Below are 26320 nucleotides of genomic sequence, written 5' to 3'. Positions count from 1 at the left end.
GTCGGGAACTACCTAACTCGGAACGGAGAAGGCTTGGATCTCCCAACATTTTCTTCATGTCCAAGTGAGGTGCCCGACCCCATAAACTGCTCACCACACCCACAAAAGCCTGCTCCACCTCATCTAGACTCTCAAAGGTATACTTAGCAGACACTACATTCTCCTGCCAACAAAGAGGAAAAGAAGGCTCCCCACTCTCATCTAGAAAGAAAGGTCGGACGTCTCCAGTAGCCCGGACCTTGAAATAAAAGTTCTTAAAATCGTGAAAGGACTCATCATACAGGGTACAAAACTTTCTTCCCTGGTTAGCCCTAAAAGAGACCCAAGATACCTTTCCTCCACCTGACCCCGGCTTCGTCAACACAAACAAGTAAGAAAAAAGAGAAATAGAGGGAGCAACGCCCAAAAACTGACACAAAAGTTGAAACAGCTTTAAAAATGCCCAAGAATTTGGATGGAGCTGCGTAGGGGCAAGGTTACAAGACCATAACACCTCGGACTCCAGGTCGGTAAAAGGAAGTCGGACACTCAGCTTAGAGAAAAAACAATCATAAGCGTAAAAGAAGAGCTTCTCGGAACTATCTAAAGGCGAGAAGCAAACTCTCTCCTCGGAATCCGGGGCTACTAATTCATAATCCCTCTCAGACTCTCTATCTTCACATATGCTACATTGCCTACGAAACCTAGCTAAATACTCAGAATCTACCACAGAAGGGACTCTTAGAGGAACAGGATCTACCCAACCAAGACCACTTGGAATCTTGGTCGACATCGCTTGAAGAACCTTTCGAGACATAAAATTCTTGCCTACAAAGAAGAATACAACAGCAAGCAAAAATCACATAAAAGCAGACAGCGAGAACCCATTCAACAAAGCAAGAAACAAAAGATCTTTTAGAAGAAAATACAGCAACCCGGAGCAAAATACCAGAGAACAAAAAAGAGTCCCCCCCATGTACAAACAACTGGCGGCGCCTCTTTTCGGGGCAACCCAGGCATAGGGAAAAAGAAACAAACAAAGAGCCACACAAAAGAAACAGAAGCATATGTGCACAAGAAAAGAGATGGGAACAAACCTGGAAGAAAGAAACGAGGACGACGAGCTCCGAAGCAAGGAGAACGGAACGGCAGCGCAGAGGAAACCCCGGAAAGACACGCGGAAAGATTCGGGGAAGAAAAACAAAAGAAAAAGGAAGCGGTGCTCAAAAAAGGAGATGGCGAAAACTCAGAAAACAGGAAAGGAACAGAATAAACGAAGAAAAGGACGAAAGGGGAAAATAAATAAATGCCTTCACAAAGCCCGAACGGAAATCGAGGAGAAACGGTAAAATGCAATAAATGCAGGAACGGCCATTTTTGAATTTTGAAAAACTACTATGCCCGAGCTCGACCTCCCAAAAAGGACGAACTCGGGCAGGGGCACTGTTCATACCTTGACCGGGCTCCTCCAACTCGGCGAAATCCATGAAAGGTCCGACCTCGTCCCAAGGCCCACGCCTGAGGTCGGACCTCGGACAATAAAGCTAAGAAGGCCCATCAAAAGGAACACAGCCCAAAATCTAAAGGCCGAAAAGGCCTAGGAAAGGCGGTTCCACAAAGATAGAGATAAAACTCCCAAAAGATAAGATAAGATAAGAATATCTTATCCAGGGAAGACCACGGCCAACTACTATAAATACACTGGAGCACCCAGGTATGACACACATTCCACATTCTACACATATCTGCTTGAACCCATGCTAACTTAAGCATCGGAGTGTCATTGCAGGTACAACCACCAACCACTCCACATATCAAGCGCGGGTCCCTGACCCCCACCTCGGGCCTCTCCAAGACGACCGAGCTACACGTTTCAGGTAACCCTCGGAACAGTATAAAAAATTTTAAGTTTGCTGTCCTTTGTGTTTTTATTTTTTGTAAAAATTTTCAAAATTTGTTCTTGGTGTTCATCTTGACATTCAAAGTGTTCTTGGTGTTCATCTTTGTTTTAATTTAAAAATTTTAAGTATAGTGTCACTTTATTATTTTTCTCTTTCCTCATTAAATTCAAAAAATAAAAAATTCTATCTTTTTAAATCTTTTCCAAAACAATTTCTTTTTCAAATTTCTTTTTATATTTTTCTTTTTTTTCTTTTTGAAAATCTTTTATAAAATTTTTCAAAATCTTTTTAATTAATTAATTATTTTAGTTTTCAAATTTTCTTTTATTTATTTTACTTTTCTAATTTTTGAAACTTCTTTTTAATTTTTCAATTATTCTATTTAGTTTTATTTTTATTTTTGGTCAACATCATCTCCCTTTCTCCATCATTGACCTAAGTGGAAATGAACAGTCTAGAAGGACTCTGGGGTCATATGCTAATCCCATTGCTGTTTCATATGAGGATAGTATCTGTATACCCCCATTAAAGCTAGCAACTTTGAGCTAAACCCTCAGCTCATTATCATGGTGCAGCAAAATTACTAGTATTCCAGTCTTCTACAGGAAGAACCTACTGAGTTTCTGACACAGTTCTTACAAATTGCTGACACAGTACGTGATAAAGAAGTAGATCAGAATGTCTACAGACTATTACTGTTTCCATTTGCTTTGAAAGATCAAGCTAAGAGGTGGTTAAACAACCAACCCACAGCAAGCATAAGGATGTGGAAATAGCTATTAGACAAATTTCTGAATCAATATTTCCCTTCAAAAAGGATGACACAGCTAAGGCTGGAGATCTAAGGCTTTAAACAAGAGGATAATGAATCTCTTTATGATGTCTGGGAGAGGTACAGAGAGATGCTAAGGAAATGCCTCTTTGAAATATTTTCAGAAAGGGTACAGTTAGACATCTTCTACTACGGGCTTACAGATAAGTCCCAGATATCTTTAGACCACTCAGATGGTGGATCTATACACATGAGAAAGACAATTGATGAGGCTTAAGAGCTCATTGATACAGTTACTAGAAATCAGCATCTGTACTTAAGTAGTGAGTCCTCCATGAAAGAAGAGGATGAGGCAGTATCCACTGAACTTAGTCCTCCAGAATAAGTTGCTGAACTCAATCAGCAATTATGTTATCTAACAAAACAGCTATCAAAATTTAAGGAAATGCTACAAGAAACCGAGGATGCTAACCAAAATATGAAAAAATAGCAGTTATCTAGACAAATAATAGAAGAATGCCAAGCTGTTCAATTAAGGAGTGGGAAGACATTAAATGTCTCAAATCAAGGCAACAGAAAGCCAAGGAAGGTACAACTGACAGAGGATGAGCAAACCACTTCCCAAAATCCCTCTGAGGACAGTAAGAGGCCAGAGAGGAATAATTCTGGCGTCCAAATGCCAGAAAAGGGTGAAAAATTGGCGTTAAACACCCAGTGGATACCCACTTCTAGCGTTCAAACGCCAGAAAAGGGTGAAAAACTGGCGTTAAATGCCCATTCCATATCCAGTTCTGGCGTTCAAACACCAGAAAAGGGTGGAAATCTGGCGTTAAATGCCCATCCATCCCCAAATCCTGGCGTTCAAATGCTAATAAGGAATTAGACACCTGCAAATGCTGATAATAACTCCCTCAAGCAGGCTTCTCCAACCACTTCTGTAGAAAATAAACCTGCAGCAGCTAAGGTTGAAGAATATAAAGCCAAAATACCTTATCCTCAAAAACTCCGCCAAGCAAAACAGGATAAACAATTTGCCCGCTTTGCAAACTAACTCAGGACTCTTGAAATAAAGATTTCATTTGCAGAGGCACTTGAGCAAATACCCTCTTATGCTAAGTTCATAAAAGAGATCTTAAGTCATAAGAAGGATTGGAGAGAAACTGAAAAAGTTTTCCTCACTGAAGAATGCAGTACAGTCATTCTAAAAAGTTTACCAGAGAAGCTTAAGGACCCTGGAAGCTTTATGATACCATGCACATTAGAGGGCGCTTGTACCAAGACAGCTTTATGCGATCTTGGGGCAAGTATCAACCTAATACCTGTATTCACTATCAGAAAGCTTGGTTTGATTGAAGAAGTCAGACCAACCCGAATATGCCTCCAACTTGCTGATGGATCCATTAAATTTCTATCAGGTGTAATTGAGGATATGATTATCAAGGTTGGGCCATTCGCCTTTCCCACTGACTTTGTAGTGTTAGAAATGGAGGAGCACAAGAGTGCAATTCTCATTCTAGGAAGACCTTTCCTAGCAACTAGACGAACCCTCATTGATGTCCAAAAAGGGGAGGTAACCCTGAGAGTCAATGAGGATGAGTTTAAGTTGAATGCTGTCAAAGCTATGTAGCATCCAGACACCTCAAAAGACTACATGAGTCTCGATATTATTGACTCCCTGGTAGAGGAGATTAATATGGCTGAGAGTCTCGAATCAGAGCTAGAGGACATCTTTAAAGTTGTTTAGCCTGATCTGGAGGAACCAGAGGAAACAAAAAAGCCTCTGAAAACTCCTCAGGAAGAGGATAAGCCCCCTAAACTCGAGCTCAAACCACTACCACCATCCCTAAAATATGCATTTTTGGGAGAGGATGGCACTTTTCCTGTGATCATAAGCTCTGCCTTAGAGCCACAGGAAGAGAAAGCACTACTTCAGGTGCTAAGGACACACAAGATAGCTCTTGGGTGGTCTATAAGTGACCTTAAGGGAATTAGCCCAGCCAGATGCATGCACAAGATCCTATTGGAGAATGATGCTAAGCCAGTGGTCCAACCACAAAGGCGGCTGAATCCAGCCATGAAGGAGGTGGTGCAGAAAGAGGTCACTAAATTACTAGAGACTGGGATTATTTATCCTATTTTTGATAGCCCCTGGGTGAGCCCTGTCCAAGTTGTACCCAAAAAGGGAGGCATGACAGTGGTTCATAATGAAAAGAACGAACTGGTTCCTACAAGAATAATTACAGGGTGGCGTATGTGTATTGACTACAGAAGGCTCAATACAGCCACCAGAAAGGATTATTTTTCTTTACCATTCATAGACCAGATGCTAGAAAGACTAGTAGGTCATGGCTATTACTGCTTTTTGGATGGCTATTCAGGTTATAACCAAATTACAGTAGATCTTCAGGATCAAGAGAAAATAGTATTCACATGTCCAACTGGAGTATTTGCCTACAGAAAGATGTCATTTGGTTTGTGCAATGCACCTGCAACCTTTCAGAGATGCATGCTCTCTATTTTCTCTGATATAGTGGAAAAATTTCTGGAAGTCTTCATGGATGACTTCTTAGTATTTGGAGACTCATTCAGCTCCTGTCTCAATCATCTAGCACTTGTTCTGAAAAGGTGCCAAGAGACTAACCTGGTTTTAAACTGGGAAAAATATCACTTTATGGTGACTGAAGGAATTGTCCTTGGGCATAAAATTTCGAACAAAAAAATAGAGGTGGATCAAGCTAAGGTAGAGGTAATTGAAAAATTACCACCACCCACCAATGTTAAGGCAATCAGAAGCTTTCTGGGATATGCAGGATTCTACAGGAGGTTTATAAAAGATTTTTCAAAAATCACAAAACCTCTGAGTAATCTGCTTACTGTTGATACACCATTTGTCTTTGACACAGAGTGTTTGCAGGCCTTTGAGACTCTGAAGGCTAAGTTGGTTACAGCACCTGTCATTTCTGCACCAAACTGGACATTACCATTCGAATTAATGTGTGATGCCAGTGACCATGCTATTGGTGCAGTATTAGGACAAAGGCATAACAAGCTTCTGCACGTCATTTACTATGCCAGCCGTGTTCTAAATGATGCACATAGGAATTACACAACCACAGAAAAAGAGATACCTGCAGTGGTTTATGCCATTGAAAAGTTTAGATCCTATTTAGTAGGATCAAAAGTGATTGTGTACACTGACCATGCTGCTCTCAAATATCTACTCACAAAGCAGGATTCAAAACCCAGGCTCATAAGATGGGTGTTGCTTCTGCAAGAGTTTGATATAGAAATAAGAGACAGAAAAGGGACAGAGAACCAAGTAGCTGATCACATGTCCCGAATAGAACTAGTAACAGGGGCGTCTCTTCCCCTGACTGAGATTTCTGAAACCTTTCTGGATGAGCAACTCTTTGCCATTTAGGAAATACCATGGTTTGTAGACATTGCAAACTATAAGGCTGTGAGATTCATACCCAAAGAGTACAGTAGACAACAAACAAACAAAATTAATTTATGATACAAAGTACTACCTGTGGGATGAACCATATCTCTTTAAGAGATGTGTTGAAATGATTTGCAGATGCGTGCTGGTGCACGAAATTGCAATCACACTTTTGCAACTCCGCACAACTAACCAGCAAGTGTACTGGGTCGTCCAAGTAATACCTTGCGTGAGCAAGGGTCGATCCCACAGAGATTGTCGGCTTGAAGCAAGCTATGGTTATCTTGTAAATCTTAGTCAGGATATCAGAAATTATCAGGATTGATTGTGAAAAGCAAAAGAACATGAAATGATTACTTGTTTTGCAGTAATGGAGAATAGGTTGAGGTTTGGAGATGCTCCATCTTCTGAATCTCTGCTTTCCCACTGTCTTCTTCTTCAAACACGCAAGTCTCCTTCCATGGCAAGCTGTATGCAGGGTTTCACCGTTGTCAATGGCTACCTCCCATCCTCTCAGTGAAAGCGATTGCATATGCTCTGTCACAGCATAGCGGAATTCATCTGTCGGTTCTCAATCAGGCCGGAATAGAATCCAGTGATTCTTTTGCGTCTGTCACTAACGCCCCGCCTTCAGGAGTTTGAAGCACGTCACAGTCATTCAGTCATTGAATCCTACTCAGAATACCACAGACAAGGTTTAGACCTTCCGGATTCTCTTGAATGCCGCCATCAGTCTAGCTTATACCACGAAGATTCCGGTTAAAGAACCCAAGAGATAACTACTTAATCTAAGGTAGAATGGAGGTGGTTGTCAAGCACGCGTTCATGGTTGAGAATGATGATGATTGTCACGGATCATCACATTCATCCGGATTAAGAACAAGTATTATCTTAGAATGGAAGCAAGCATGATTGAATGAGAAACAGTAGTAATTGCATTAATCCATCAAGACACAGCAGAGCTCCTCACCCCCAACCATGGGGTTTAGAGACTCATGCCGTGGAAAGTACACAAAGAAAGGTGTAAAGTGTCATGAGGTCATAGGTACTGATACAATGTCAAAAGATCCTATTAATAGTAAACTAGTAGCCTAGGGTGTACAGAAATGAGTAAATGACGTAAAAATCCACTTCTGGGTCCACTTGGTGTGTGCTTGGGCTGAGCATTGAAGCTTTTATGTGTAGAGACGTTTTCTGGAGTTAAACGCCAGTTCTCATGCCAGTTTGGGCGTTTAACTCCAAGTTTTATGCCAGTTCCGGCGTTTAACGCTGGAATTTCTGAGGGTGACTTTGAGCGCCGGTTTGGGCCATCAAATCTTGGGCAAAGTATGGACTATCATATATTGCTGGAAAGCCCAGGAAGTCTACTTTCCAATGCCGTTGAGAGCGCGCCAATTGGGCTTCTGTAGCTCCAGAAAATCCACTTCGAGTGCAGGGAGGTCAGAATCCAACAGCATCTGCAGTCCTTTTTGGTCTCGGAATCAGATTTTTGCTCAGGACCCTCAATTTCAGCCAGAAAATACCTGAAATCACAGAAAAACACACAAACTCATAGTGAAATCCAGAAAACTGAATTTTAGCTAAAAACTAATAAAAATATACTAAAAACTAACTAAATCATACTAAAAACATACTAAAAACAATGCCAAAAAGCGTATAAATTATCCGCTCATCACAACACCAAACTTAAATTGTTGCTTGTCCCCAAGCAACTGAAAATCAAAATAGGATAAAAAGAAGAGAATATACTATAGACTCCAAAATATCAAGGAAACATAGCTCCAATTAGATGAGCGGGACTAGTAGCTTTTTGCCTCCGAACAGTTTTGGCATCTCACTCTATCCTTTGAAGTTCAGAATGATTGGCATCTATAAGAACTCAGAACTCAGATAGTGTTATTGATTCTCCTAGTTAAGCATAATGATTCTTGAACATAGCCAGTGTATGAGTCTTGGCTGTGGCCCAAAGCACTCTGTCTTCCAGTATTACCACCGGATACATACATGCCACAGACACATAATTGGGTGAACCTTTTCAGATTGTGACTTAGCTTTGCTAAAGTCCCCAATTAGAGGTGTCCAGGGTTCTTAAGCACACTCTTGTTGCCTTGAATCACAACTTTATTTCTTTCTTTTTCTTTTTCTTTTCTTCTTCTCTTTTCTTTTTTTTTCGAAATTTTTTTTTTTGTATCCACTGCTTTTTCTTGCTTCAAGAATCAGTCTAATGATTTTTAGATCCTCAATAACAGTTCTCTTTTTCCATCATTCTTTCAAGAGCCAATAATTTTTAACATTCTTAAAACAACAAATTCAAGAGACATATGCACTGTTCAAGCATTCATTCAGAAAACACAAAGTATTGTCACCACATCAAACTAATTCAACTAGTTTCATTGATAAATTTTGAAATCCTGTACTTCTTGTTCTTTTGTGATTAAAGCATTTTTTCATTTAAGAGAGGTGATGGATTCATAGGACATTCATATCTTTAAGGCATAAAATTTCAATTTTATTAATTATGAATTAAAATAAGACTCAAAAATAGATATAAAATGAAACTAAAAGAAAACGAAAAATAAAAACAAAACAAAGGAAAAAAAAACGCAAACATAGGCTCCTAATGATAGAGGTTTTCACAGAGTTAGGACTCAACAACCTTGATTTTGAGAAGTGGATGCTCCCTCAGCTTGAGAGGAGAACTTTTGGCGTTTCAATTCTTGGAGTTCACGCCCCTGCTTCTCTTGTTCCTTTAACAATTTGCAGAGCATGCAGTTCTGATTCTGCTGTTCTTCCTTCAGTTGCTCCATAGTCTCTTGCAGCTTGGAGATAGATGCTTCTAGGCTGGTCCAGTAGTCAATTCTTGGGAATTCAGGGAGGAATTCCTGCGCCCTCCTCTTGATAGAGTTGTCTTGCACTTGTCCTTCCATTGACTTCTTGGTGATTGGGTGTTCAATGGGTATGAACTCATCTACTCCCATCTTCACCCCAGCCTCTTTACAGAGCAAGGAGATCAAGCTTGGGTAAGCCAGTTTGGCTTCAGTGGAATTCTTATTTGCAATTGTGTAGATCTCACAAGCAATCACATGATGAACCTCCACTTCTTTTCCAAGCATAATGCAATGAATCATCACTGCCCTCTTGATGGTGACCTCAGAACGGTTGCTAGTGGGCAATATGGAACGCCCAATAAAGTCTAGCCAACCTCTTGCAATTGGCTTGAGGTCTCCCCTCTTGAGTTGGTTTGGGACACCCTTTGAATTGGTTATCCACTTAGTCCCAGGGAGGCATATGTCCTCTAGAACTTGATCCAACCCTTTATCTACTCTCACCATCCTCCTATTGAAGGAGTCAGGATCATCTTGCAGTTGAGGTAGTTTGAAAATTTCTCTTATTTTGTCCAGATGGAAGTACATAACTTTCCCTCTGACCATGGTTCTGTAGGTATGGTAAGCAGTTCCAGTCATTCTCTGCTTATCTGTTAGCCACAGATTAGAGTAGAATTCCTGAACCATGTTCCTTCCAACCTTTATTTCAGGATTGGTTAGAACTTCCCATCCTCTGTTTCGAATTTGCTCTTGGATCTCCGGATATTCATCTTCTTTCAGATCAAATTTAACTTCCGGGATCACTGACCTCAGACCCATTATTTTGTGATAATGGTCCTCATGTTCTTTGGTTAAGAACTTCTCTTGATTCCAAAGATTCTTTGGAGTAGTCTTTTTCCTTCCTCTTGAATTGGTTTGTTTTCCCTTAGGAGCCATGATCTTGATGAATCTTGGCTTAGTGATCACGGAAAAGCACACCAAACTTAGAGGTTTTGCTTGTCCTCAAGCAAAAAGAGAAGAAAGAAGAGAAGAGAGAGAGAAGAGGAAGAGGAAATTCGAATGGTGTGGTGGAAAGAGGAAGCCAAACACGAATTTATAAGGTGAGGGGGAGAGTTTTTTCGAAAAAAAAGAGAGATTAGAAAGGAGATTTGAGAAGATATGGAAAGAAATTGAGAAAAGGGTGAGTTTTTGAAGAAGATTTGGGATTAATTTGAAATAGATTTGAAGAATGGTTTTGATTTGTGAAGATTTGAAGGTGAATGATGAAAGGCTGAAGTGCATTTATGTAGAAGAGTATGGGTAAAAAGAGGAAAGTTTGAAAAAATTTGAGTTGAAAACAAAAATGTGGTCCCCCCACCTTTCTGGCATTAAACGCCCAGAATGGCACTCATTCTGGCGTTTAACGCCCATATGGCACCCCTTTTGGGCGTTTAACGCCCAGCCAGGTGCCCTGGCTGGCGTTAAACGCCAGAAAGCCTTTATCACTGGGCGTTTTTCAAAACGCCCAGGATGCTGCACACCTGGCGTTAAACGCCCAGAATGGTGCCCATTCTGGCGTTTAACGCCCAAAATGGCACCATTCCTGGCGTTAAACGCCCAGAATGGTACCCATTCTGGCGTTTAACGCCCAAAATGCCCCTTACTGGCGTTTTTTCGCCAGTAAGCTCATTTTCTCTGCTTTTTGAGCTGAATCCTTCTGTAACTCTGTGAACTCCTTCATTTTTGATATTTGCCTCTGTAAGAACTAATCATATAACCTCCTAATGACTGGGTTGCCTCCCAGCAAGCGCTTCTTTACTGTCTTTAGCTGGACTTTCATTGAGAATCACTCAAGCCTCAGTTTTGAGCACTCCTGCTCAAAGTTTCCTTCAAGATAATGCTTGATTCTCTGTCCATTAACAATGAACTTCTTGCCAGAATCAATAAACGGAAGCTCAACATATCCATATGGTGACACTCCTGTAATCACATACGGACCCCTCCAACGGGATTTGAGTTTTCCTGGAAACAGTCTGAGCCTAGAGTTGAAGAGCAGAACCTTTTGTCCTGGCTCAAAGACTCTGGTTGACAACTTCTTGTCATGCCATTTCTTTGCCTTTTCCTTATAAATTTTTGTATTTTCAAAGGCATTGAGTCTGAACTCCTCTAGCTCATTTAACTGGAGTAATCTTTTTTCACCAGCCAACTGTGCATCCATGTTTAGGAATCTGGTTGCCCAGTAGGCTTTATGTTCCAGTTCCACAGGCAAATGACAGGCCTTCCCATACACCAGTTGGTATGGGGAGGTTCCTATAGGAGTCTTGAATGCTGTTCTGTATGCCCACAGAGCATCATCCAAGCTCTTTGCCCAATCCTTTCTTCGGGCTATCACAGTCCGTTCCAGGATTCTTTTTAGCTCTCTGTTAGAGACCTCAGCTTGTCCATTTGTCTGTGGATGATACGGAGTTGCCACTTTGTGGCTAATTCCATACCTAACCATAGCAAGGTGTAGCTGTTTATTGCAGAAATGAGTGCCCCCGTCACTGATTAGCACTCTGGGAACGCCAAACCTGCTGAAAATGTTTTTCTGGAGGAATTTCAATACGGTCTTTGTATCATTAGTGGGTGTAGCAATTGCTTCTACCCACTTAGATACATAGTCCACTGCCACCAGAATGTAAGTGTTTGAGTATGATGGTGGGAATGGCCCCATGAAGTCAATCCCCCATACATCAAACAGTTCTATCTCTAATATCCCTTGTTGAGGCATGGCATATCCGTGAGGCAGGTTACCAGCTCTTTGGCAGCTGTCACAGTTACGCACAAACTCTCGGGAATCTTTATAGAGAGTAGGCCAGTAGAAGCCACATTGGAGGACTTTAGTGGCTGTTCGCTCACTTCCAAAATGTCCTCCATACTGTGATCCATGGCAATGCCATAGGATCATTTGTGCTTCTTCTCTGGGTACACACCTGCGGATCACTCCGTCAGCACATCTCTTAAAGAGATATGGTTCATCCCAGAGGTAGTACTTGGCATCTGAAATTAATTTCTTTCTCTGCACGTGGCTGTACTCCTTGGGAATGAACCTCACAGCTTTAAAATTTGCAATATCTGCAAACCATGGAGCTTCCTGAATGGCAAATAGTTGCTCATCTGGGAAAGTCTCAGAAATCTCAGTAGAAGGGAGGGACGCCCCAGCTACTGGTTCTATTCGGGACAGATGATCAGCTACTTGGTTCTCTGTCCCTTTTCTGTCTCTTATTTCTATATCAAACTCTTGCAGAAGCAACACCCATCTGATGAGCCTGGGTTTTGAATCATGCTTTGTGAGTAGATATTTAAGAGCAGCATGGTCAGTGTACACAACCACTTTGGATCCCACTAGATAGGATCTAAACTTGTCAATGGCATAGACCACTGCAAGTAACTCTTTTTCTGTGGTTGTGTAGTTCTTCTGTGCGTCATTTAGAACACGGCTGGCATAGTAAATGACGTGCAGAAGCTTGTTATGCCTCTGTCCCAACACTGCACCAATGGCATGGTCACTGGCATCACACATTAATTCAAATGGCAATGTCCAATCTGGTGCAGAGATGACTGGTGCTGTGACCAGCTTAGCTTTCAGGGTCTCAAATGCCTGCAGACACTGTGTGTCAAACACAAATGGTGTGTCAGCAGCTAACAGGTTACTCAGAGGTTTTGCAATTTTTGAAAAATCCTTTATAAACCTTCTGTAGAACCCTGCATGCCCCAGAAAGCTTCTGATTGCCTTAACATTGGCAGGTGGTGGTAATTTTTCAATTACCTCTACCTTTGCCTTATCCACCTCTATTCCCCTGCTTGAAATTTTGTGCCCAAGGACAATTCCTTCAGTCACCATAAAGTGACATTTCTCCCAGTTTAAAACCAGGTTAGTCTCTTGGCACCTTTTCAAGACAAGTGCTAGGTGGTTAAGACAGGAGCTAAATGAGTCTCCATATACTGAAAAGTCATCCATGAAGACTTCCAGAAATTTCTCTACCATATCTGAGAAGATAGAGAGCATGCATCTCTGAAAGGTTGCAGGTGCATTGCACAGACCAAAAGGCATCCTCCTATAGGCAAACACGCCAGAAGGGCAAGTGAATGCTGTTTTCTCTTGGTCCTGAGGATCTACTGCAATTTGGTTGTAGCCTGAATAGCCATCCAAAAAGCAGTAATAATCATGGCCAGCTAGTCTTTCTAGCATTTGGTCTATGAATGGTAAAGGAAAATGATCCTTTCTGGTGGCTGTATTGAGCCTTCTGTAGTCAATACACATGCGCCACCCTGTGACTGTCCTTGTAGGAACCAGTTCATTTTTTTCATTATGAACCACTGTCATGCCTCCCTTTTTGGGAACAACTTGGACAGGGCTCACCCAGGGGCTATCAGAAATAGGATAAATAATCCCAGCCTCCAGTAATTTAGTGACCTCTTTCTGCACCACCTCCTTCATGGTAGGATTTAGCCTCCTCTGTGGTTGGACCACTGGTTTGGCATTATCCTCCAACAGGATCTTGTGCATGCATCTAGCTGGGCTAATACCCTTAAGATCACTTATGGACCACCCAAGAGCTGTCTTGTGTGTCCTTAGCACCTGAATCAGTGCTTCCTCTTCCTGTGAATTTAAAGCAGAGCTTATAATCACTGGAAAAGTGTCACCCTCTCCCAGAAATGCATATTTCAGGGATGGTGGTAGTGGTTTGAGTTCAGGCTTGGGATGCTTATCCTCCTCCTGAGGAATTTTCGAAAATTCCTTTGCCTCCTCTAGTTCTTCTTGATCAGGCTGAGCATCTTTGAAGATGTCCTCAAGCTCTGATTCTAGGCTCTCAGCCATATTGATCTCTTCTACCAGAGAGTCAATAATGTCAGCGCCCATGCAGTCATTTGGTGTGTCTGGATGCTGCATGGCTTTTACAGCATTCAACTTGAACTCATCCTCATTGACCCTCAAGGTTACTTCTCCTTTTTGTACATCAATGAGAGTTCGTCCAGTTGCTAGGAAGGGTCTTCCTAGAATGAGAGTTGCACTCTTGTGCTCCTCCATTTCCAGCACCACAAAGTCAGTTGGAAAGGCAAATGGCCCAACCTTGACAATCATGTCCTCAATTATGCCTGATGGGTATTTAATGGAGCCATCAGCAAGTTGGAGGCATATCCGGGTTGGTTTGACTTCTCCAGTCAACCCAAGCTTTCTGATAGTGGATGCAGGTATTAGATTGATGCTTGCTCCAAGATCACATAAAGCTGTCTTGGTGCAAGCACCTTCTAATGTGCATGGTATCATAAAGCTCCCTGGATCTTGAAGCTTTTCTGGTAAGCTTTTTAATATGACTGCACTGCATTCTTCAGTGAGAAACACTTTTTCAGTTTCTCTCCAATCCTTCTTATGACTTAAGATTTCTTTCATAAACTTAGCATAAGAAGGTATTTGCTCAAGTGCCTCTGCAAACGGAATCTTTATTTCAAGAGTCCTTAGATAATCTGCAAAGCGGGCAAATTGCTTATCCTGCTCCGCTTGGCGGAGTTTTTGAGGATAAGGCATCTTGGCTTTATATTCTTCAACCTTAGATGCTGCAGGTTTATTCCTCACAGAAGTGGTTGAAGAAGCCTTGTTAGGGGGGTTACTGTCAGCACTCTCAGGTGTCTGATTCTCCCTAGGCGTTTGAACGCCAGGATTGGGAGGAAATTGGGCGTTTAACGCCAACTTTTCCCCCTTTTCTGGCGTTTGAATGCCAGAACTGGGCAAGGAATGGGCGTTTAACGCCAGCTTTCCTTCCCTTTCTGGCGTTTGAACGCCAATGACATTCCTCTCTGGGCTCTTACTGTCCTCAGAGGGATTTTGAACAGTGGTTTGGTTGTCCTCTGTCAATTGTTCCTTGTTTGGCTTTTTACTCTTTTGAACAGTGTTATTCAGGGTCTTCCCACTCCTCAATTGAACTGCTTGACATTTCTCTGTTATCTGTTTAGATATTTGCTGTTTTGCTTGATTCAACTGCAGTTCTATGCTCTTGTTAGCAACTTTAGTTTCATAGAGCATCTCTTTAAAGTCTGCTAACTGTTCTGTCATCAGGAGCAATTGTTGATTAAGCTCAATTATTTGTTCTTGAGGACTAGGGTCAGTGACTACTGCCATGACTTCCTCTTTTGGAGAGAACTCATTGCTAGAGTACAAATATTGGTTTCTAGCAACAGTGTCTATAAGTTCTTGAGCTTCTTCAATTGTCTTCCTCATGTGTATAGATCCACCAGCTGAGTGGTCTAAAGACATCTGAGCTTTTTCTGTAAGCCCATAGTAGAAAATGTCTAACTGTACCCATTCTGAAAACATTTCAGAGGGACATTTCCTTAGCATACCTCTATACCTCTCCCAGGCATTATAAAGGGATTCAGTATCCTCTTGTTTAAAGCCTTGGATGTCCAGCCTTAGCTGTGTCATCCTCTTAGGAGGGTAAAAATGATTCAGGAATTTGTCTGACAACTGTTTCCATGTCTTTATGCTTGCTGTAGGTTGGTTATTCAACCACCTTTTAGCTTGATCTTTTACAGCAAATGGAAACAGTAATAGTCTGTAGACATCCTGATCTACCTCTTTATCATGTACTGTGTCAGCAATTTGTAAAAACTGTGCCAGAAACTCAGTAGGTTCTTCCTGTGGAAGACCGGAATACTGGCAATTTTGCTGCACTATGATAATGAGTTGAGGATTTAATTCAAAGCTGCTTGCTTTGATGGGAGGTGTACAGATGCTACTCCCATATGCAACTGTAATGGGGTTAGCATATGACCCCAGAGTCCTTTTGGACTGATTAATCCCACTTAAGTCCATAATGGACAAAAGGGAAATGATAATGATAGCAAGGAGATAATTTTTTTTTTCTTATTGAATTAACAAAAAAATAGAATAAAACAAAATAAAATTAAAATAAGAATTCGAAAATCAAAAAGAAAATAAGATCAAAGCAAATTGAAGACTGAATCAATTAGTTAATTAAAAAGATTTTGAAAATAGCAATTAGAAAGATATGATTGAAAATTTTTTTTGAAAAAGATTTGATTTTTGAAAAGAGGAAAGAGAAAAACACAAAAAGACACCAAACTTAAAATTTTTAGAAAATCAAACACTAAGTTTTCGAAAATTTTTAAGGGAAAAACACAAAGAGGACACCAAACTTAGAATTTTTATGAATCAAAAGGGACTAAGAACATGCAAATTCGAAAATTAAAAGAAAAACAAAAGCATGCAATTGACACCAAACTTAAAATATGAAACTAGACTCAACTAAAAGACTCTAAACCAACAAAAATAAAAAAAGTCCTAATCTAAGCAACAAGACAAGCCGTCAGTTGTCCAAACTCAACAATCCCCGGCAACGGCGCCAAAAACTTGGTGCACGAAATTGCAATCACACTTTTGCAACTCCGCACAACTAACCAGCAAGTGTACTGGGTCGTCCAAGTAATACCTTGCGTGAGCAAGGGTCGATCCCACAGAGATTGTCGGCTTGAAGCAAGCTATGGTTATCTTGTAAATCTTAGTCAGGATATCAGAAATTATCAGGATTGATTGTGAAAAGCAAAAGAACATGAAATGATTACTTGTTTTGCAGTAATGGAGAATAGGTTGAGGTTTGGAGATGCTCCATCTTCTGAATCTCTGCTTTCCCACTGTTTTCTTCTTCAAACACGCAAGTCTCCTTCCATGGCAAGCTGTATGCAGGGTTTCACCGTTGTCAATGGCTACCTCCCATCCTCTCAGTGAAAGCGATTGCATATGCTCTGTCACAGCATAGCGGAATTCATCTGTCGGTTCTCAATCAGGCCGGAATAGAATCCAGTGATTCTTTTGCGTCTGTCACTAACGCCCCGCCTTCAGGAGTTTGAAGCACGTCACAGTCATTCAGTCATTGAATCCTACTCAGAATACCACAGACAAGGTTTAGACCTTCCGGATTCTCTTGAATGCCGCCATCAGTCTAGCTTATACCACGAAGATTCCGGTTAAAGAACCCAAGAGATAACTACTTAATCTAAGGTAGAACGGAGGTGGTTGTCAAGCACGCGTTCATGGTTGAGAATGATGATGATTGTCACGGATCATCACATTCATCCGGATTAAGAACAAGTATTATCTTAGAATGGAAGCAAGCATGATTGAATGAGAAACAGTAGTAATTGCATTAATCCATCAAGACACAGCAGAGCTCCTCACCCCCAACCATGGGGTTTAGAGACTCATGCCGTGGAAAGTACACAAAGAAAGGTGTAAAGTGTCATGAGGTCATAGGTACTAATACAATGTCAAAAGATCCTATTAATAGTAAACTAGTAGCCTAGGGTGTACAGAAATGAGTAAATGACGTAAAAATCCACTTCTGGGTCCACTTGGTGTGTGCTTGGGCTGAGCATTGAAGCTTTTATGTGTAGAGACGTTTTCTGGAGTTAAACGCCAGTTCTCATGCCAGTTTGGGCGTTTAACTCCAAGTTTTATGCCAGTTCCGGCGTTTAACGCTGGAATTTCTGAGGGTGACTTTGAGCGCCGGTTTGGGCCATCAAATCTTGGGCAAAGTATGGACTATCATATATTGCTGGAAAGCCCAGGAAGTCTACTTTCCAATGCCGTTGAGAGCGCGCCAATTGGGCTTCTGTAGCTCCAGAAAATCCACTTCGAGTTCAGGGAGGTCAGAATCCAACAGCATCTGCAGTCCTTTTTGGTCTCGGAATCAGATTTTTGCTCAGGACCCTCAATTTCAGCCAGAAAATACCTGAAATCACAGAAAAACACACAAACTCATAGTGAAATCCAGAAAAGTGAATTTTAGCTAAAAACTAATAAAAATATACTAAAAACTAACTAAATCATACTAAAAACATACTAAAAACAATGCCAAAAAGCGTATAAATTATCCGCTCATCACGTGCCTAGAGAAGAAGCACAGAAGATCTTTTGGCATTGCCATGGATCACAATATGGAGGACATTTCGGAGGTGAGTGAACAGCCACAAAAGTTCTCCAATGCGGCTTCTACTGGCCTACCCTCTATAGAGACTCCCGAGAGTTTGTATGTAACTGTGACAGTTGCCAGAGAGCTGGTAATCTTCCTCATGGTTATTCCATGCCTCATCAAGGGATCTTAGAGATTGAGTTATTTGATGTATGGGGTATTGACTTCATGGGGCCTTTCCCACCATCATACTCAAACACTTACATTCTGGTGGCAGTAGATTATGTATCTAAATGGGTAGAGGCAATTGCCATACCCACTAATGATACTAAGACAGTGTTGAAGTTCCTCCAGAAGCATATCTTCAGCAGATTTGGTGTCCCTAGAATACTAATCAGTGATGGAGGAACTCATTTCTGCAATAAACAGCATGACTCTGCTCTGATCCGATATGGAATTAACCACAAAGTGGCAACTCTATATCATCCACAGATAAATGGGCAGGCTGAAGTCTCAAATAGAGAACTAAAACGAATCCTGAAACGGACTGTAAGTACTCGTAGAAAGGATTGGACAAGGAGTCTGGATGATGCTCTATGGGCATATAGAACTGCATTCAAAACTCCTATAGGGACCTCTCCATACCAGCTTATGTATGGAAAAGCCTGTCACCTGCTAGTGGAACTGGAACACAAGGCCTACTGGGCAACTAGATTCCTAAACCTTGATGCCAAGTTAGATGGAGAGAAAAGATTGCTCTAGTTGAATGAGCTAGAGGAATTCAGACTCAATGCTTTTGAAAATGCAAAAATTTACAAAGAGAAAGCAAAAAAGTGGCATGACAAGAAACTGTCATCCAGAGTCTTTGAGCCAGGACAGAAGGTTCTGCTATTTAACTCTAGGCTCAAATTGTTTCCTGGGAAATTAAAATCCTGGTGGAGGGGACCATATGTGATCACAAGTGTGTCACCATATGGATATGTAGAGTTTCATGATATTGACTCTAACAAAAAGTTCATTGTTAATGGACAGCGAGTCAAACATTATCTTGAAAGCAATGTTGAGCAAGAATGCTCAAAACTGAGACTAGACTAAAGCTCAGTAAAAGTCCAGCTAAAGACAATAAAGAAGCACTTGTTGGGAGGCAACTCAGTCATTAGCAAGGGTTCTTGTTATTTAAATAATAATTATAGGAGTTTGATATAAATTATCTTTAAGGTTAATTGTTAAATGCAGAAGTTTACAAAGTTACAGAAGGATTCAGAACACAAAGCAAAGAAAAGGAGCTCACTGGCTCGAAAATGCCGGTAAGAGGCATTTTGGGCGTTAAACGCCAGAATGGGTACCATTCTGGGCGTTGGGCATTTAACGCCAGAGTTGCAGCATCCTGGGCGTTCAGAAAAATGCCAGTGACAAGATTCTTGGCATTTAACGCCAGCCAGGGTACCTGGCTGGGCGTTAAACGCCAGAATGGATACCATTCTGGGCGTTTAACGCTAGAACTGACAGGGGGAGGTGATTCTATTTTCACTTCAATTTTTTTCAAATTTTCATGTTTTAATTCATAATTTTCTGCATAAACAATTTTCATCTCTCAAATTCAATTTTCAAAAATTTAATAATCTTCTAAATTCTTTTTAATTTTCTTTCAAAATCCCTTTCAAAGCTTTTTTAAAAACTCATTTATCTTTTCAATTTCTTTCCAAATCTTTTCCAACTGATCATATCATCTTTTAATTCTTAGATGCATCAACGAAAATTCAGATTTAACTTCTTTATATATTTTCCATATCTTTTGAATTTTAAAATCTCATCTTTTTCATATCACGATTCATCTTTTACAAATCATATCTTTCTATCATATCTTTTTCAAAATTTTTGAAACCCACCCCCTCCCTTTTAAATACACGTTCGACCATGCCCATACCTCCACCATTCGAATCTGTCCCCCCTCTATTCCTATCCTTTCCTTTCTTTTGCTTGAGGACAAGCAAACCTCTAAGTTTGATGTGTTTTTCCGTGATCACTGATGGCCCCTAAAGGAAAACAAACCACTTTAAGAGGCAAGAAAGAGAATAATCCAAAACCACTTTGGAATCATGAGAGGTTCTTAACCAAAGAACATGCAGACCATTACCACAAAATAATGGGTTTGAGGTCAGTGATCCCGGAGGATAAGTTTGATCTGAAAGAAGACGAATATCTAGAGATCCAAGAATAGATTCGAAACAGAGGTTGGGAAATCCTAGCTAATCCTGAGACAAAGGTGGGAAGAAACATGGTTCAGGAATTCTACTCAAATCTGTGGCTAACAGATAAACAGAGAATGACGGGAACTACCTTCCTTACCTTTCGAACTATGGTCAGAGGGAAGACTATTTACTTCTACCTTGACAAAATAAGAGAGGTCTTTAAGCTGCCTCAACTACAAGATGATCCAGAATCCTTTAATAGGAGAATGGTGAGAGTAAATAAGCGTTTGGACCAAGTTCTAGAGGACATATGCCTCCCTGAAACTAAGTGGATAACCAACTCAAAAGGTGTCCCAAACCAACTCAAGAGAGGAGATCTCAAACCAGTCGCTAGGGGCTAGTTGGACTTCATTGGGCATTCTATACTGCCCACTAGCAACCGCTCTGAGGTCACTATCAAAAGAGCAGTGATGATTCATTGCATTATGCTGGGAAACGAAGTGGAGATTCATCATCTGATTTCTTGTGAGATTTACACAATTGCAAATAAGAACTCCACTGAAGCCAAATTGGCTTACCAAGCTTAATCTTTCTGCTATGTAAAGATGCTGGGGTAAAGATGGGAGTGGATGAGTTCAACTTAGTCGAGCATCCAATCACTAAAAAGTCAATGGAGGGACAACAAGTGCACGACAACTCCATCAAGAGGAGGGCGCAGGAATTCCTCCCATAAATCCCTCAAATTGACTACTGGGCCCGCTTAGAAGCATCTGTCACCAAGCTACAAGAAGTTATGGATCAACTTAAGGAAGAACAGCAAAATCAAGATAGCATGCTCTGCAAGCTGCTTAAGGAACAAGAAAAGCAAGGGCGTGAGCTATAGGAGCTGAAGCACCAGAAGCTCTCCCTTGAGGGACCAGACACCCCACAGATTGAAGGAGCATCCATCTCCCAAAATAAAGGTTGTTGAGTCATAATCTTAAATCTGTGATAACTTTTATTATTAGAAACCTATCTTAAGAATTACATGAGTATTAGTAATTAGGGTCTTTATTTTTATTTTTATTTTTATTATCTCCAAGTAAGCTATAATTTTTTCTTCTCATCATCACTAAACATAAATAAAATAGTATATTTTCTTTAGAGTAAGGAGGCAATTATTTCAAGTTTTCAATAAGAAAATTTCTAATTATTTTTATGTGGTGGCAACACTTTTTGTCTTTTGAATGAATACTTGAACAATGCATATTTTTTATAGTAAAGTTTATGAATGTTAAAATTATTGGCTCTTGAAAGAATGATGAAAAGAAAGAGAAATGTTATTGATAATATGAAAAATCAAAAAATTGATTCTTGAAGCAAGAAAAAGCAGTGAAAAATACAAAGCTTGCAAAAAAAATGAAAAAAATGAAAATAAAGAAAAAGCAAGCAGAAAAAGCCAATAGCCCTTTAAACCAAAAGGCAAGGGTAAAAAGGATTCAAGACTTTGAGCATTAATGGATAGGAGGGCCCAAGAGAATAAAATCCTAGCCTAAGCGGATAAATCAAGCTGTCCCTAACCATGTGCTTGTGTCATGAAGGACCAAGTGAAACGCTTGAGACTAAGCGGTTAAAGTCGTGATCCAAAGCAAAAGAGTGTGCCTAAGAACTCTGGGCACCTCTAACTGGGAACTTTAGAAAAGCTGAGTCACAATCTGAAAGGTTCACCCAGTTATGTGTTTGTCGCATTTATGTATCCTGTAGTACTACTGGAAAACAAGATGCTTAGGGTCACAGCCAAGACTCATAAAGTAGTTATGTTCAAGAATCAACATATTAAGCTAGGAAAATCAATAACACTATCTGAATTCTGAGTTCCTATGGATGCCAATCATTCTTAACTTCAAAGGATAAATTGAGATGTCAAAACTGTTTAGAAGCAAAAAGCTACTAGTCCCGCTCATCTAATTAGAATCTGAGCTTCACTTAAAACTCTGAGATGTATTGCTTTTTGATTTTCCTTCTACCCCATTTTAATTATCTAGTTGCTTGGGGACAAGCAACAGTTTAAGTTTGATGTTGTGATGAGCGGATATTTTATACGCTTTTTGCTGGTATTTTCAGGTAGTTTTTAGTATACTTTAGTCACTTTTTAGTATATTTTTATTAGTTTTTATGAAAAAATTACATTTCTAGACTTTACTATGAGTTTGTGTGTTTTTCTGTGAATTCAGTTATTTTCTGGATGAAATTGAGGGACTTGAGCAAAAATCTGATTTAGAGGCTGAGAAAGGAATGTAAATGTTGTTGGATTCTGACCTCCCTGCACTCGGAATGGATTTTCTGGAGCTACAGAAGTCCAATTGACGCGATCCCAATTGCGTTGGAAATTAGACATCTTGGGCTTTCCAAAAATATATAATAGTCTATACTTTTCTCGAGATTTGATAGCGCAAACTGGCATTTAAATGTTAGCTTTTTATCCTTTTCTGGCGTTAAACGCCAGAACTGACATAAAAGATGGAGTTAAACACCCAAATTGGCACCAAAGCTGGCGTTTAATGCCAGGAGTAGCCTATGCATGTGAAAGCTTCAATGCTCGGCCCAAACACACACCAAGTGGGCCCCGGAAGTGGATTTCTGCACTATCTATCTTAGTTTACCCATTTTCTGTAAACCTAGGTTACTAGTTTAGTATAAAAAATACTTTTAGAGATTCATTTTGTACCTTATGACATTTTACATTTGAATTTTGTACCTTCTACAGCATGAGTCTCTAAACTCCATGATTGGGGGTGAGGAGCTCTGCTGTGTCTCAATGGATTAATGCAATTAGTATTATTTTTTCATTCAATCATGCTTGTTTCTATTTTAAGATATTCATTCGCATTTCAACATGATGAATGTGATGATCCGTGACACTCATCACCATTCTCAACCTATGAACGTGTGCCTAACAACCACTTCCGTTCTACCTTAGATTGAGTGGGTATTTCTTGGGATCCTGGTTCATGAGTTTGATTGCCTCTCCTGACAACAGAGTATTCAAATCCGTGAGATCCGAGTCTTCGTGGTATAAGCTAGAATCAATTGGCAGCATTCCTGAGATCCAAAAAGTCTAAACCTTGTCTATGGTATTCCGTGTAGGATCTGGTAAGGGATGACTGTGATGAGCTTCAAACTCATAAATATTGGGCGTAGTGACAGTATGCAAAAGTGTCAACGGATTCTATTCCAACACAAATGAGAACCGACAGATGATTAGCCATGTACATGGACCATTTTCACTGAGAGAACGGCGGGTAGCCATTGACAACGTTGATCCACCAGCATACAGTTTGCCATAGTAGGAGCCTTGCGTGCGTGAAGAAGAAGATTGTAGGAAAGCAGAGATTCAGAAGACAAAGTATCTCTAAAACCCCAATCTAATCTCCATTACTGCATAACAAGTACTCTTTATTTCATGTTCTTTTACTTTCTGCAATTAAAACTAAGAATCATTATTGATATCCTGACTAAGAGTTACAAGATAACCATAGCTTGCTTTAAGCCGACAATCTCTGTGGGATCGACCCTTACTCATGTAAGGTATTACTTGGACGACCCAGTGTACTTGCTGGTTAGTTGTGCGGAATTGCAAAAGTGTGATTGTAATTTTGTGCACCAAGTTTTTGGTGCCGTTGCCGGGGATTGTTCGAGTTTGGACAACTGACTGTTTATCTTGTTACTTAAATTTGGAAAAAAATTTTCTTTCTGGTTTATAGTCACTAAATTTGAGTCTTTTATTTTCTTCTCAAAAAATTTTCAAAAATCTTATTTTTCTTTATCAATTTTTTTATTTTTTTTTCTTTGATCGATAAACGGTAGTGGAAAATGATCCTTTCTAGTGGCCGAGTTCAACTGTTGGTAGTCAATGCACACCCGCCATGAGTTTTGCACCCTCGTCGCTATAAGCTCCCCGCTCTCATTCTTTATTGTCGTCACCTCGGACTTCTTTGGTACAACTTGGACATGACTCACCCATTCACTATCGGAAATGGGGTAAATGATGTCCGCCTCTAATAATTGGGTGACCTCCTTCTTCACTACCTCTAGAATGGTAGGATTTAATCTCCTTTGAGATTGCCGAACGGGTCTAGCTCCTTCCTCTAAGAAGATTCGGTGCTCACACACTTGGGGGCTTATCCCCACTAGGTCCTCCAAAATCCACCCTATGGCCCTTTTGTTCTTCCTCAAAACATGAAGCAACTTCTCTTCTTGTTTAGGAGTGAGTTTCCTTGCAACAATCACCGAAAACTTGTGGGCTTCATCAAGGTAGGAATACTTTAGGTGGGGTGGTAGTGGCTTCAATTCTACATTTTGTTCTTGACTTGACACTTGAACTTCCGGTGGTTCCGGATGGGGTGAGGTGTTCTCTTCATTCGGGTCTTCAATCATATTCTTCATATCTAGCTTTGCATAATGCACTTCGGCTACAATGTTGTCAGTTAAGTCACACCAGAATATGGAATGGTTCTCCGGTGGGTGCCTCATCGCTTCATCTAGGCTAAAACTTACGACTCTCCCGTCGATCTCAAAGGAATAAGTTTTCGAATAGACATCCAATTTGAACCTAGAGGTCCTCAAAAATGGCCTCCCAAGTAAGATGGATGATGTCCTTTCGGATTCACTAGGTGGAATATCAATAATATGAAAGTCAATCGGAAATATCAAACCCTTTATGTTTAACAACACATCTTCCACAATACCCGCCACAGTTATTATGCTTTTATCCGCTAAGACAAACCTAGCCGCTGACCGCTTCAACGGTGGGAGCTTCAATATATGATAAACGGAAAGAGATATAATACTAATGCATGCACCAAGATCGCACATACAATCAATGAATTGAACTCCATCTATGGTACTCGAGCTTGAAGCTTGGGGAGTAGAGGTAGAAGGTGGTTCCATGCGGGCTAGAAGAGCTTGGAGAGTAGATGTAAGACCGGTAAGACCGGAGGTAAGTGTAATTTAAAGTTCTTTTTGTCCTTGGAGAATGGAACGGAGTGTATCATCTTGATTGAAAGAAGTGGAGGGATAGGTGATTGGAGGGGCTTGTGATTGATTGGGTTGAGGTGGTTGTCGTTGATGTGGTGATTGGTAGGTTTGGTAGTTTCTTCCTTGGTTTTGTTGAGGGTATGATTGACTTTGTTGGTATGGTTGGTTTTGTGAGTATCGGTTTTGTGAGTTGTTACTGTTCCATCTTTGATTTCCTCCATTGTCCCTACCTCCTTGTTGATAATTGTCCCGCCATCCTTGGTTGGAATTATCTCTCCAACCTTGGTTATAGTTGCTACCCCCTTGATTGTAATTGCCTCCTTGTTGGGGATACCCTTGGTTGAAATTGCCGCCTTGTTGGTAGTATCCTTGATTCGGACGGTCATAGAAATTGTGGGTAGCTGCCAAGGTATTGTCTTCTTGGAGACTTGGACATTCATCCGTTTTGTGAGAGTAGCAAGAGCAAATACTGCACACTCGTTAGGGGACCAATTGTTGACTTTGTTGTTGAGGAGGAGGTGGGGTTGGTTGTTGTTGATGAAATGGAGGTTGTTGTTGATTTATTTGGAGTTGCTTTAGAATGCTTGTCATCTCACCCATGGATTTGGCAAGGGCGGCGGTCTCACTACTAGAGAAAACTTCATTTAAGGTCTTTGGATGGTTAGTTCTCCGTCTAGCATGCTGAGTGGACTCGGCCAAGTCGGTAATGAGTTGCCATGCCTCCTCCGCCATCCTATACTTTGACAAAGAAGCATTGCTTGAAGCATCCAATAGAGTTTTGTCTTGAGGTCTCATTCCTTGGCATACATAGCTAAGCAATACTTGAGTGTCAATCATATGGTTGGGACATGAGTCAAGAAGCTTGCGAAACCGTTCCCAATATTCGTATAGAGTTTCCATCTCACCTTGTACAATGCATTAAATCTCTTTCCTTAGCTTGTCCGTTACTTCCACAGGAAAGGTTTTATCTAGGAACTCCCTTCTAAGCAAGTTCCAATTGGAAACAACTTCACTAGGCAAAGTGTAGAACCACTCTTTGACTCTTCCCTCAAGAGAGAATGGGAAGGCAAACAACCATATAGCAACCTCATTAGAAATTTCCCGCCTAGTTGTTGAGCACACACTTTGAAAGTTCTTGAGGTGTCTAATAGGATCTTGTGCGGGAGGTCCGTAGAACTTAAGTAGACGATTGATCAAAGTGGTCTTAAGCTCAAAGTTTGCATTCAACTTTGGGTGAAGCACATG

General features: G+C 40.6%; 1 protein-coding gene across 1 annotated transcript in view; it reads right to left on the bottom strand.

Moving 5' to 3' along the window:
* LOC140175613 (uncharacterized) overlaps nt 1-25807 on the bottom strand; it is a 61226-nt gene extending 35419 nt beyond the window's left edge. The window contains exons 1-3 of the mRNA XM_072204139.1: nt 25672-25807; nt 25273-25544; nt 23960-24853 (exon numbers count right to left, since the gene is read on the bottom strand). Of these exons, the coding sequence (XP_072060240.1) occupies nt 23960-24853; nt 25273-25544; nt 25672-25807 (1302 nt within the window). The remainder of the gene's footprint in view (nt 1-23959; nt 24854-25272; nt 25545-25671) is intronic.
* Between the last annotated feature and the right edge of the window lie 513 nt (nt 25808-26320).

This window comes from Arachis hypogaea, chromosome 10, assembly GCF_003086295.3.
Source record: "Arachis hypogaea cultivar Tifrunner chromosome 10, arahy.Tifrunner.gnm2.J5K5, whole genome shotgun sequence".
Lineage (NCBI taxonomy): Eukaryota > Viridiplantae > Streptophyta > Magnoliopsida > Fabales > Fabaceae > Arachis > Arachis hypogaea.
Note: the sequence above shows the minus strand (reverse complement) of the source record. Positions and strands in the feature narration are given on the sequence as shown.